Consider the following 12,365-nt stretch of genomic DNA (forward strand, 5'->3'; position numbering starts at 1 on the left):
GATATTCCATAAAATAAGAAATATTTGTATGGAGCTTGCTAGAGACATTAAAAAAAATGAGATTATTCCATTACAATCATGGTTAATAGCCAGAGGTGCTGTGCCGGCTGATTTTCTCCAGTGTAGGAGCGTCTTGTTAGCGCACCACTGACCCTCTGCCACCCACGACAAGACTATGGTCTCTGAAAGTTAGTGGCAGGCACGTTTTACTTCCTGCTTCTGAGCTGGTGGGTCAGGACCTTGGAACGCTAAAGTCATGGACTCCTGTTTGAGAATGCAGGTTGCCTAGGTGGTATTTTAAGGCATTTTAGAGGTAGAATAAGAGCTTTCCAAACAGAATTATGCTTTTAAACGAACTACCAGTTCAAATGTTGAATTAGTCTTGTGACAGTTGGTTTGTGAAATTGAAATCTCGGGAGAAAGCTAGTTCTTTTGCAACTTGTTACTGACGAGTAACAGCTCTACAAAAATGGAAGTAAACCGTGAGTTGTTATAATGACTTCGTTCTGTGGTTGAAATATTTCCAGTAGATTATATTGTTCAATGTAATTGTCATTGATATAATTATGTTCATGAAGATTTATTAGTAGTCACTTTTATCAAAAACAATTACAGGAACCTCATGGATTTTTTATTTTATATTTTTCTGTATTAGTTTTATTTTTATTCATTTTAATTGTTTTTGTTTGTTTACTGAGTTAAATTACTTCAACAGATTGTGAATTTTGAAGCTAGAGAATCATACACGTGGACTCTTTACTCTCTTTTGTATTTTAACTGGCGTCTGATCACCTGTAACTCTAAGATATCACCATTGTTTTTTAGTTAAGATGTAAAATGCATCTTGAGTCCCTTAGTCCTTTAGTAATATCTCTGGGGAAAAGATAGGAAGTCTGAATTTCACAGGTAGTGATTTATTGTAGCAGTAGAGAAAGAATGAAAAATACATATTGCAGGAGACGAAACAGTCATAGCCCCAACTAGCCTTCCTGTAGTTCTGGTCACATTCTGTTAACATACCATTTTAAAAAGGTGAATTTGGGGGCCTAAGTTGATACCATTATCAGGTTCCTGTGCCAATGCAGAACAGTGAAGACAAAAGCACTCACCATCTTAATATTCACAGGACTGTGCTAAAGAATAATGATTTAAGATCAAGACAAGAGTTAACTGCCCACCTCACCAACCAGTGGCCTTCCCCAGGAGCTCTGGATGTCAATGCTGTTGCCTTGGATACGTTGCTTTACCGAAAACACAATAAACAGTGGTATGAGTAAGTGTGATACTTTTTTTTTCCAACTAATTACGAACTTAGTTGTACCAAACACATGGCTATCCACTTTGGTTTCTCATTCTTCTTTCTGATTTCGTTATTAGCTTAGAGCAAAAGTAGGATTTAAGACTATTGTGGCTTAGTAAGGTTAGATTAAGGCAGTGAATGTGGTAATGTTATGAAGCCAAGGCACCCTGGAGAAGTAAAAAAAATTTGAGAAATCCACCAGCTACCTACTTCTCCTCTAGTTAATCTTCAAGCAGTCCTTCAGTGAAATCTGTGAGCCTGTATTTTATGAGCCATCTTTTTTTTTTTTTTTTTTTTGCGTCACGCGAGCCTCTCACTGTTGTGGCCTCTCCCGTTGTGGAGCACAGGCTCCGGACGAGTAGGCTCAGTGGCCATGGCTCATGGGCCCAGCCGCTACGCAGCATGTGGGATCTTCCTGGACCGGGGCACGAACCCGCGTCCCCTGCATTGGCAGGCGGACTGTCAACCACTGCGCCACCAGGGAAGCCCGAGCCATCTATTTTTTAATTGTAGCTTTGGTGTTTGTGTCAGGACTAATTTTCATGCTTGTTATAAAACATAAAATTCCATCTCATGAAAGGGTAGAAAGAAATTTACTTGTTCTTGATGGGTCTGGAAGACTTTTGTTCATTTTCAGTAAATCTAATATTGGGGGGATATGGAAAATATAATCACTCCACCTATAGGCCACAAGATCCTTCTCCTGTTTCTTTGTCCCAGTGTTCAGGACTATTTCGTTTCTTCATTGTTTCCCAGTGTTGAGAGAGCAGCAAAATTTTAGGATCTCTTTCTTTAGGTAGTCTTCATTTTGGAACGTGTAAATTGTATTACCTTCTTTTGGCTTTTAGCCATTTCCCATCATGGTAATTTTTTTTCAATGTCTTTATTTTCCTATATGTCTTCAGCTAATTTTCTGATTATTTTCCCTGCTCTCCCTGCAACTCCTTCTGTTCTTTCCCTTCCCTTCCTCCCTTTCTTCTTTTGTCCCTCCTTCCTCTCCTTCCCTCTCTTCTCTTCTCCCTCTTTTTCTCTCTCTGTTTTCCTCTCCGCTTTTCTTTTAGAGCCCTTGCTTTAAATTTCACTGGTAGAGCAACACACTTCTTTCCCTGCTTCATAGGGTGCCTTTCACTAGGTAATTAGTAGCCAGACTGTTTCTACAAGGAATGTTTTAGCATAGACATAATTTCTGCCTGCTTTACTCTGTGATTTTTTTCATTTATCGGAGGTAGAACTCAAATTTTACCTTTCGTTGTTTAAAAAAAATTGCTAGAGGCTTTAATGTTTGTTTCACTGATTGTTAGAGATACGCAGGGAAACATAAGCCAGTTATTTACAGAATGAATCGGTAGAACTCTCTTCAGCATCTCCTGCACCGCACTTAGTATGATTCAAGGTGTTAACTGGACCTTTCATGGATTGGAACTGAATTCCCCTTACATCCTTAAGAAAGTCATAAATAACTGGAATATATCTTATTATCCTAGTATATAATTTTATCTTTCTGTGACATTGAATGAATGGAAGAATATTAGTTTATTTGTATTTCTGATTTATAGTTGAAAAACTGAATTTATAGCAATACTTGGTAGACTTATCTATGTATAACATAAGATACTCCAGCTTTTTTAACTGCAAAAATATTATAATATTATATCCTGACAAATTAAAAGACTAATAACCATGTCTTTTTATTGCAATACCTACATGGTCACTTTAGACAGTGGGAGGTAAAATATTTTAGCCAAAAGACGTGTATGTGCCACTGCCTGCCCATAGAGCTACCTACAGAAGAACCAGTGAGGACATCTAAGTGGAAGATTTATTTCCAGATTACCTTTGCATGCAGTAATAGTGACTTTTTTTTACAGAATATTGTAGCAGCAACAAAAGTTACTGCAGTCTCAGAAAAGAATGCAGTGAAACTGCCTGTTTGTCTGTTTAGAATGGATCTAGATTTTATACCTCTTGACTCAGTTACTCCATTAGTTTAAGAAGGGGCACCCTTTCCTTTCCAGCATCATCCTTTAATCTAACCTGCCCTCAGATGTTGGTATTGCTTTTCTGTGGCCCTATCGCCAAATTGATATCCCTGAACAAAAAGTATGCACGAGGGGGTAGCTCTGAGATCCCTGGACCTACAGTTTAAAGTCAGGACTTAAAAGTATCTCTGCTGCTTCCTTGCTGTGTAACACTAAGCATCACTTCCTCTCTCTCTCTTTTTTTTAAAATATATTTATTTATTTGTGACTGCGTTGGGTCTTCATTGCTGCACCCAGGCTTTCTCTAGTTGCGGCAAGCGGGGGCTACTCTTCGTTGCGGTGTGCAGGCTTCTCATCGCGGTGGCTTCTCTTGTTGCGGGGCACAGGCTCTAGGTGCTGCGCGGGCTTCAGTAGTTGTGGCACGTGGGCTCCATAGTTGTGGCTTGCGGACTCTAGAGCACAGGCTCAGTACTTGTGGCTTGAGGGCTTAGCTGCTTCACAGCGTGTGGGATCTTCCTGGACTCGAACCTGGACTCCAGGGCTCGAACCCGTATCCTCTGCATTGGCAGGCAATTCTTAACCACTGTGCCACCAGGGAAGTCTCACTTCCTCGTCTTCCCTTCTGTTTCTGCACATGTAATGTTGGAGGGTAATGCCTATTTAAACAGAATTGTAAGTCATATGAGGTAATAAATTGCCTGAAACCTAATCATTTCCTGGTAAATCTTTATTTATTTATAGCCTATATAATCTTTTTTTGTTTATACTCTCACATAACCTTGTATCTTTCATGTTTGGAGAATATACACTCACCCAACATCCCAAGCTCTACTTTCTTAGAGAGCTTGTAAAACCCTATATAAAATTAAAATGACCAGCAAATCCCCAGTTGTTCAAAATACATAATACCAACTTTTTCATGTAAAAATGGAGACTTCGGATTTTCAGAACAGAGTAGTGCTGTATAAATCATGTTTGAAACAAATCATAGCTTTTTATTGGGATCCAGTTTTTGCTCTCTTCAAATTCATAATATAAGCCAGAGCTCTCGAACTGACTTGGTAACTAATTCCTCTTCATTTGACCAATATCTTAAATAAGTCCAACACATGTTTCTGAGAGACGGCACATTATGGAGGTGGTAGCCAAAGCTTCTTTAGTAAGGAGTACTAGCTCTCTTGATAATATGGAGAAAGAAACTGGCCCTATAATGAGTCATCATAATTTTCTGCTAAGAGTATGGGATGTCTATAGTTATTTCTCTGGGGCTCTGGAAATTTATTCGCCCAGTTGGCTTTGAGAAGAAAGAGAGTGTACTGTTTGATTTAATGAATTTCATGGATTTGTTGACATTTCTTAAAATGAGCCAGATAACTTGGCTATGGTCACCTGGTCGTGGAAGGATCCCTTTCACAATAGATCTTAAATTTATTTCCATTTAATATACTGTTTATAAAACTTTAAAAATGTCATTTCCAGTTTATTTCTTTATTATTTAGACCTGGCAAGATTAGTTATGATGGATTTTACTATATCTTTTCCTTTATTTCAAACATAGGAATATCATGTTTGATATTGTAGCGTTATAGGCTCACTGTAGAAACTCAACAATAAATATGTAAAGCACACTCCCAGACACACATAGAGCAATTGATTCTTTTTTGTCTCCAGTAAGTTCTGTTTTAATATGTATCTTTTTATGTAAAGTCTAGGTCACATGAGCTTGTTAGATATTTGTTATATAATCTTGTTAGATTATCCGTTACATAGCCTTGTTAGATTATTGCCTAACGCATCATTCCCATCCCAAAAGATGAGATTCATTGTCACTTTTTTGCGGTACGCGGGCCTCTCACTGTTGTGGCCTCTCCCGTTGCGGAGCACAGGCTCCGGACGCGCAGGCTCAGCGGCCATGGCTCACGGGCCCAGCCGCTTCGCGGCATGTGGGATCTTCCCGGACCAGGGCACGAACCCGTGTCCACTGCATCGGCAGGCGGACTCTCAACCACTGTGCCACCAGGGAAGCCCTACTTAAGCTTCTTTTAGTCTTCTAAATTTATCATTGTCTTCCAGTTTGGCTATTATTCACAAAATTATTAAGAATTATGAGCCTTTATGTGCCCTTTATGATCTATCATTTAGGCCTACTTTTCTTAATGACTCCGATGCATCAGATATAATCACTTCAGGTGTATTAGAGGTTCTCCTTCTCTTGTGTGTCTTTCCAGTCTTTTTAGAATAGGACTCCCTAAGGCACTGAGGCTGTAGAAATCTCTTTAAATAAGTTTTGCATTGACCTGACTCACATGTATCCTTTCAAGCTCCCTTGCATCCTTCCATTTTGTAGCAAATTGAGACTTTATAGATGTTCTGCTCTAACAAATGCTTAGTTTGTTCCTTTAACATACTTCTATGAAAATCAAACCAAGAATAAAAAGAATGGCATATTTCTCTTTCCACACACAGTCATGTGCCTCTGTGTAGATAGTGCACATTATTTGTTTTTATTTTGTACATGTGGATAGTTTCTTCTTCTATCTCTCTGTTGCCCAATGACTACCAGATAATGTGAATTATCATTGACCTCCGTATGTCTACTGGGCGAATAAGTAATGTAGATTATCCATATCATTGCATCTGCATTGATATAAAGTATAAAATTGTAGAAAATTTTACTTATAATTGAATTCAGCCCTGTTGCTCAGTTTCCTTTTAATTTGCCTTTATTTGGTACCCAGTTCTATGTATATAAGTCTAAACTTGAATGATTTTATTTTTTTATTTTTTATTTTTTTGGCTACAACACGCGGCTTGTGGGACCTTAGCTTCCCGACCAGGGATCAAACCCATGCCCCCTGCAGTGGAAGCGCAGAGTCTTAACTGCTGGACCGCCAGGGAAATCCTGATTTTGAGTGGTTTTAAAATGCTTATATAGTAAGATATTGAATGCAGTGGATTTTATTATATCCCAGGTGCTCATGACAATTCCTACAAGTTTAATTTAAATTATATTTAACAATGTAATGGCATAGATTAAACTGCAAACTTTTATATAGTCATAATGCATGACTCTTACTATCTTGGGTTCTTATTTTGATTAAACTCTTGCTGTTTAAAAAATTATACTCTGTGAGAAACAGAGACATAGATGTAGAGAACAAACGTATGGACACCAAGGCGGGTAAGGGGGCTGGTGGTGGTGGTGGGATGAACTGGGAGATTGGGATTGACATGTATACACTAATATGTATAAAATAGGTAACTAATAAGAACCTGCTGTATAAAAAAATAAATAAAATAAAATTTTAAAAAAATGTATCAACCCCCAGCAACACATTAAAAAAAAAAGAAATTATACCCTGAGAAATAGGAACAGACCGTTAACTGGTTTGACGTATCTGGTGGGTTACACTTAAATCTTTCAATGTGTTTAAAGTGAGTCTAGAATTCTAAGATAGGACTTAGTGATGACCTTTTGAAGACAGAACTCCCATAGACAGGTAGTTTGCTCCATGACAACAAAACGTTTGTCAGATGGAGCTGCCGGTCGCATTGGAAATATGGTAAAAAATGAGGAAACCAAAGCCATTCTTTGTCATTACTGAAAGCAGCTGAACTAGATTCCTACCAGGTGGTGGGAAATAGTTTCGTGCAAGGAAGACATTGTATGGTACTATTCTTAATATCTTATGAATAATGTGCTTAGTTTTGGCTTGGAATTTTTACTTCAGAACATCATTGTCTACCAAATTTTATTTTTATATTCATTGACATTTGGTTAAGTAAATAAAGCCAATAAACTCAGAGTTTATTCACTGAAGGGTAGAAAGGTCCCTAAATCACTTTGGGCTTAGAAGTGTGGTATTCTAAAAGGTACTTCAGTAGGTCACACAGAAAGCTCATTTTGTGTTGCCATTATCATAGGATGCTTTCACATGCTTTCCTCCCTTGAGAGTCTGTAAATGTGTGCTGTCAAGTTCTCAGTCCTTACTCGCCAGAGTCTTTTTTGCTTCTGGGTATTTTGTTGTTTGTAAATACTTCTACGCATAATTTTTTAAATTTAATAATACTAAGTTTCCTATAGTGAAATATCAGTGTCAGAAACTCATCTTAAGCCCTTCATTTTTAAAAGCAAGTCCTCTGCCTATTAGGCACAGAAAAATAATTTGGAAAAGAAACTTATTTATAAATAACTTCCTTTATTCAATTCTTCTGTTCCTGATTTCTGCTATAGCTAAAGAAATAAGATTTTACTGGAAATCAAGTGAAATTTTCAGTGATTTGATTAAATACAGTATAATTTACATGGTCTGTCTCAGCAAACAAGGCTATTCTTTAAGAAGGGTTTCTAATAAAATAGGAAGACATCTTTTCTTCTTACACTAGAGAGGAGATAGCATAGTAGTTAAGGGGATAGAATTAGAACTAGGCTACCAAGTTCAAATCTCATCTCTTGTGCCCCAGTTTCTTCTGCTGTAAAGTGGGGATAATAATAATTCCAACCTCTTCTGGTAGTTGTGAGGATTAAATAAGTTAATGTATATAATATATGTAGAACAGTGCCTAGCATTTGGTAAGTGCTATATAAATATCGGGTATCATTTTTTTGTTACATGTTGTATAGCTTATATATGTGTCATCTATTATAATTATCAGAAGTTTCCTACAGTAGACTTTCCTGCTACTTAAAATTATAATTAAGAACTTTTATACTCTCAACATTTAAAAAATCATGTTATAAAGTGAGAATGCTACTCGTATTGTAGGCTGGGAAGGCTGTTCCATCACCTCATCCTTCACCTCATTTCTTAGAGGAGAAAACAAATAGATGCCTGCTGTATATATCCCCCTTAATATACATACACCTGATAAATTTGTAAGTCTACTCTTATGTGTATGAATAGAGAGTAGCTATGTAATAGATATATGCTTCCTATAACATTATCATAGACTATATAACATTTCTAGGAAATTAGATAGGGTTTGGTTACCTTGGGAAATAAATATTGAACCTGAAAAACATATTCCCTTTCCTGGATCATTTATATTTAGAAATAAAAATGAATTTTGTTCACGTACTTGAAATGTCAGTAACATGAAAGCTGCATATATCTCTTGAGTTGGTTTTATGTTGACAGAACAAATATGAGGAAGGTTTAAACATTTGCACATAAACATTCATTAACATTTAAACATAAATATTTATTAACTTTCCATTTATAGCTGAATTTTTTCATCTATTATAATTTATTTCTAGTGAATTTGTTTACTAGAAAATGAGCTCACAGTTATAAATAGATGATGGAAGGAGGTTAATTATCTTGATGGTGTATTAACACAAGCAGGTATTTTACTATCCAACATTTTTTAAACTTCTCAGTTACAGGAATTGATAACAGTAATTTGTTATTATTTTTATGTAATAACCATCTGTAACGATATCAAGGCACTGTGCTTAGGAGATACACAATCATCACTAAGTTATGTCAGTTTTGTTTCTGTATTAGGAGAGATGTAAGATTTTCTGCACCTTTGACAATTAATAATGACCAGAAGTCCCTATTTCTTAGCTAACTTGATCATCAAAAATTGTTGTAAGGAATTAAATTTGTTTGACAAGTTGTTTCTCTTTTCCTTTTTTTAGTGGATTAAACAGACCTCCAGAGAGGGTGGAGGGAAAAGGATAACGGAGATTCTATTGCTGCCATGATAAAGACAGTTTAGGGGGGAAATTGGGGAGAAATTAACCAGAAACTCAATAAGTTGGAGAAAACCATTAAAGAATATCTCTAGAAATTCTTTATTGTGAGAAGAAGGTAAAGTAGTATTTCACCCTTGTTTTACAGAAAAAGTTGTCAAAGTCTTGACCAGTTATCAGCTGAAGTTAGCCTTTCTCAGACTTCACTGGATCCATGTCAGTCACAAGGAGATGGAAAACGAGACACATTAAATTTAATCAGTGAAGGTAAGAAAAAAAAATCTATTTAAAAATTGCTTTTTCCTGAACTATACATATTTTGGTTGCAGAGGATTGCTAAAGAATAATAGTGACATTTCTGTGAAGCATGCTAGGAATTAAGCTGCCATTATGATTAAAAATAGTCTGCTCTTGTTTTTTTCTCATGTGTTTGTAGCTAACCTTCTCGATAGATATTCTGTAATTGTTACCTTTATTTCCTCATTTCCTGTATTCTTTTTTACCCACTCCAGTTTGACTTTTGTGTCTCTACCACTTATTAAAATGACTTTTATCAAGGTGATCAATGACTGCAGTAGTGCTGACATCGGTCCTCTGTCTTCATTCTTTTAAACTTCTCAGCAGCTTTTGATCCAACTGATGATTTCCTCATTCTTGAGTCACTTTTGGTACATTTTCTGAGTATTCTGAAAAACTTGGGGAATAAATATAAAAGAGTTTTCTTTCCTGTTACTGCTTTCAGCTGTGTTCTAACCACCCCTCTTTCCAGTGGGTTGCATCTTCCTGAACAACATATTGATCCAATTTCATAAGTTTTCAGGCCACTTTCAATTATATGATCACATTTCAGTTTCTAAGACACAGTCTATTCTTTTTTTTTTGGTACGCAGGCCTCTCACTGTTGTGGCCTCTCCCGTTGCGGAGCACAGGCTCCGGACATGCAGGCTCAGTGGCCATGGCTCACGGGCCCAGCCACTCCGCGGCATGTGGGATCTTCCCGGACCAGGGCACGAGCCCGTGTCCCCTGCATCAGCAGGCGGACTGTCAACCACCGCGCCACCAGGGAAGCCCCAGTCTATTAATTTTTAAACTTCAGTAAAATAGCTGGTTCAAAACCTTTTCTTCCCGTCCCCCCCTCTCCCCCAGTATAGGCTAGATCTGTTACTCTAGCACTTTGGATTGGACACCTGGTGCTGATATGATCTCATGCTCACGTATTTTACCTCTCCTTCTTCCCAGTTCCACACCTGCTGGTGTGTGTGAGGGCTAGGGAAAGACAGACAGTTCCTTACCTCAGAGGAACCTGTATTCCTCTATGCCTCCTTTCTTCTCTTGTCTTCTCCATTGCAATAAATGACCACCGTAGACATTATCTTAGACACTGCTCTTTCGCCTTATAACTGCAAGTCAGTTCATTAGCAAGTCCTGTCAGCTTCCCATACAACACGTGCTGTATACATTGATTCATCATCTCCATTACTACAACTCTAGTCTGGGCCACCTGGGTCAAGCCTCTTGGATGGACTGCTTTCGTCTCTCCTTCCTGCCTCCTCACAAGTCATTCTCCATGTGGTGAACAGTGATCTTTGAAAACATAAATCAGAATCTACTGTACGCCCCCCTTAAAATTCTCCAGTCGCGCTCAGTGACAATCAGAATAAAATCCAAACTGCTTATCTTGGATGGCTTCCTTCATAATCTTGTCCTTACCAGCTTCTGCCTCATATCATACCATTCTTTTGTTTGTTCTCTACACCACAGCAAACTGACCTCCAAACTGTTCTTCCAAGCTGGTTTCTGCCTCAGCTATCTTTACACTTGCTTTTCCCACTGCCCTGAAACTACTTTCTTAAGGTCTTTGCATGGTAACTTCTTTATCAGGTCTCTGTACAAATATCAGCTCTTTAAAGTAGTTGGGGTTTTTTTGTTTTTGTTTTTGTGGTACACAGGCGTCTCACTGTTGTGGCCTCTCCCGTTGCGGAGCACAGGCTCCGGACGCGCAGGCTCAGTGGCCATGGCTCATGGGCCCAGCCGCTCCACGGCATGTGGGATCTTCCCAGACTGGGGCACGAACCCGTGTCCCCTGCATCGGCAGGCGGACTCTCAACCACCGCGCCACCAGGGAAGCCCTAAAGTAGTTTTCATTGGCCGCCACACCTTACTTAACCACCCATGTCAATGCCCACCCCATCCCAGGCACCTTACCATATTGCCATACATTATATTATGAGTCTTGTCTGTAACTCCCCACTAAAATAGAAGCTTCATGAGGGTAGGGTATCTTATCCATATTTTCGCCAGCATATTATTAGAGTCTGACACATAACAGATAACTGTTAAATATTTGTTGATGGAATAAGTATATAATGAATAACTGTCATAGAATATGAGGAACAAGTTACAGGTAGTATAAAGTAAAAATTCAATTAACCAGAAGTCTCAGGCAATGGGAAAATTGTGATAAGATGAATTCTGCTTCCTTTAAGATGGTTGTTGAAATGTTCTCAAAGGACCTTAATCTGTTTTACGAGCTTAGTAAATAGTGTATATTGACTACAGATAAATATTTTTTGATGATGTGGATAATAAAAATAGCATATTACAGACGTAGAGAATGGATTGAGGACAAGGGGGAAGGGTAAGCTGGGACGAAGTGAGAGAGTAGCATTGACATATATACACTACCAAATGTAAGATCGATAGCTAGTGGGAAGCAGCCGCATAGCACAGGGAGCTCAGCTCCGTGCTTTGTGACCACCTAGAGAAGTGGGATAGGGAGGGTGGGAAGGAGAGTCAACAGGGAGGGGATATGTGGATATATGTACACATATAGCTGATTCACAAAAAAAAAAAAAAAAAAAAAAAAAAGTAGGAAGGGCTGCTCTCGCCTTTTGAGATCAACCGCACTCTGTAGAGTTTGTTTCTCCCAGGGCCTCTCGCCTTCTGAGATGACCCACATTCTGTCTGTGGCATGTGTATCTCCCTAAAGAAATCTGGTTTCCTGCCTGTTCTCAGTGCAGAGCCTTCTTGCCTGCCTGCTTATATCCTTCACAAGTGTCGTATATTAATAAATTTACTTCTTACTTAAAAAAAAAAAATAGCATATTAGAGTGTCTTAGTGGCACTAATGTAAATGGGAAAGAGTAAACTGATTGTCATTATTTAGAATATGTATATTTAAAAAAACTAATCCATACTGTGAGTGGATTTCTTTGTGATGACTTCTCATATAAAAATACATTTATTTAGGATTTTAATCTAATTTCTAATTATATGCATTTTAATATCAATAAGACAAGATTAATAATGAATATTTTTATACTATAAAAACAAATGTGGGACTTCCCTGGCAGTCCATTGGTTTAGACTCCGCGCTTCCACTGCAGGG

General features: G+C 38.0%; 1 protein-coding gene across 5 annotated transcripts in view; it reads left to right on the plus strand.

The window, feature by feature from the left end:
• Positions 1-12,365, plus strand: part of RUNDC3B (RUN domain containing 3B) — a gene marked incomplete at its 5' end in the record, with an annotated part of 145,899 nt that overhangs the window by 120,503 nt on the left and 13,031 nt on the right. For 3 of the 5 annotated variants that reach the window (XM_082846381.1, XM_082846377.1, XM_082846378.1), the window contains 2 exons: positions 1,127-1,273; positions 9,126-9,244. In XM_082846381.1, coding sequence (XP_082702507.1) covers positions 1,127-1,273; positions 9,126-9,244 — 266 coding nt within the window. The remainder of the gene's footprint in view (positions 1-1,126; positions 1,274-9,125; positions 9,245-12,365) is intronic. The other 2 variants (XM_082846379.1, XM_082846380.1) reach the window with 1 other exon arrangement.

The sequence above is a fragment of the Leucopleurus acutus genome (genome assembly GCF_964270905.1).
Source record: "Leucopleurus acutus genome assembly, chromosome: 9".
Classification (NCBI taxonomy): Eukaryota; Metazoa; Chordata; class Mammalia; order Artiodactyla; family Delphinidae; genus Leucopleurus; species Leucopleurus acutus.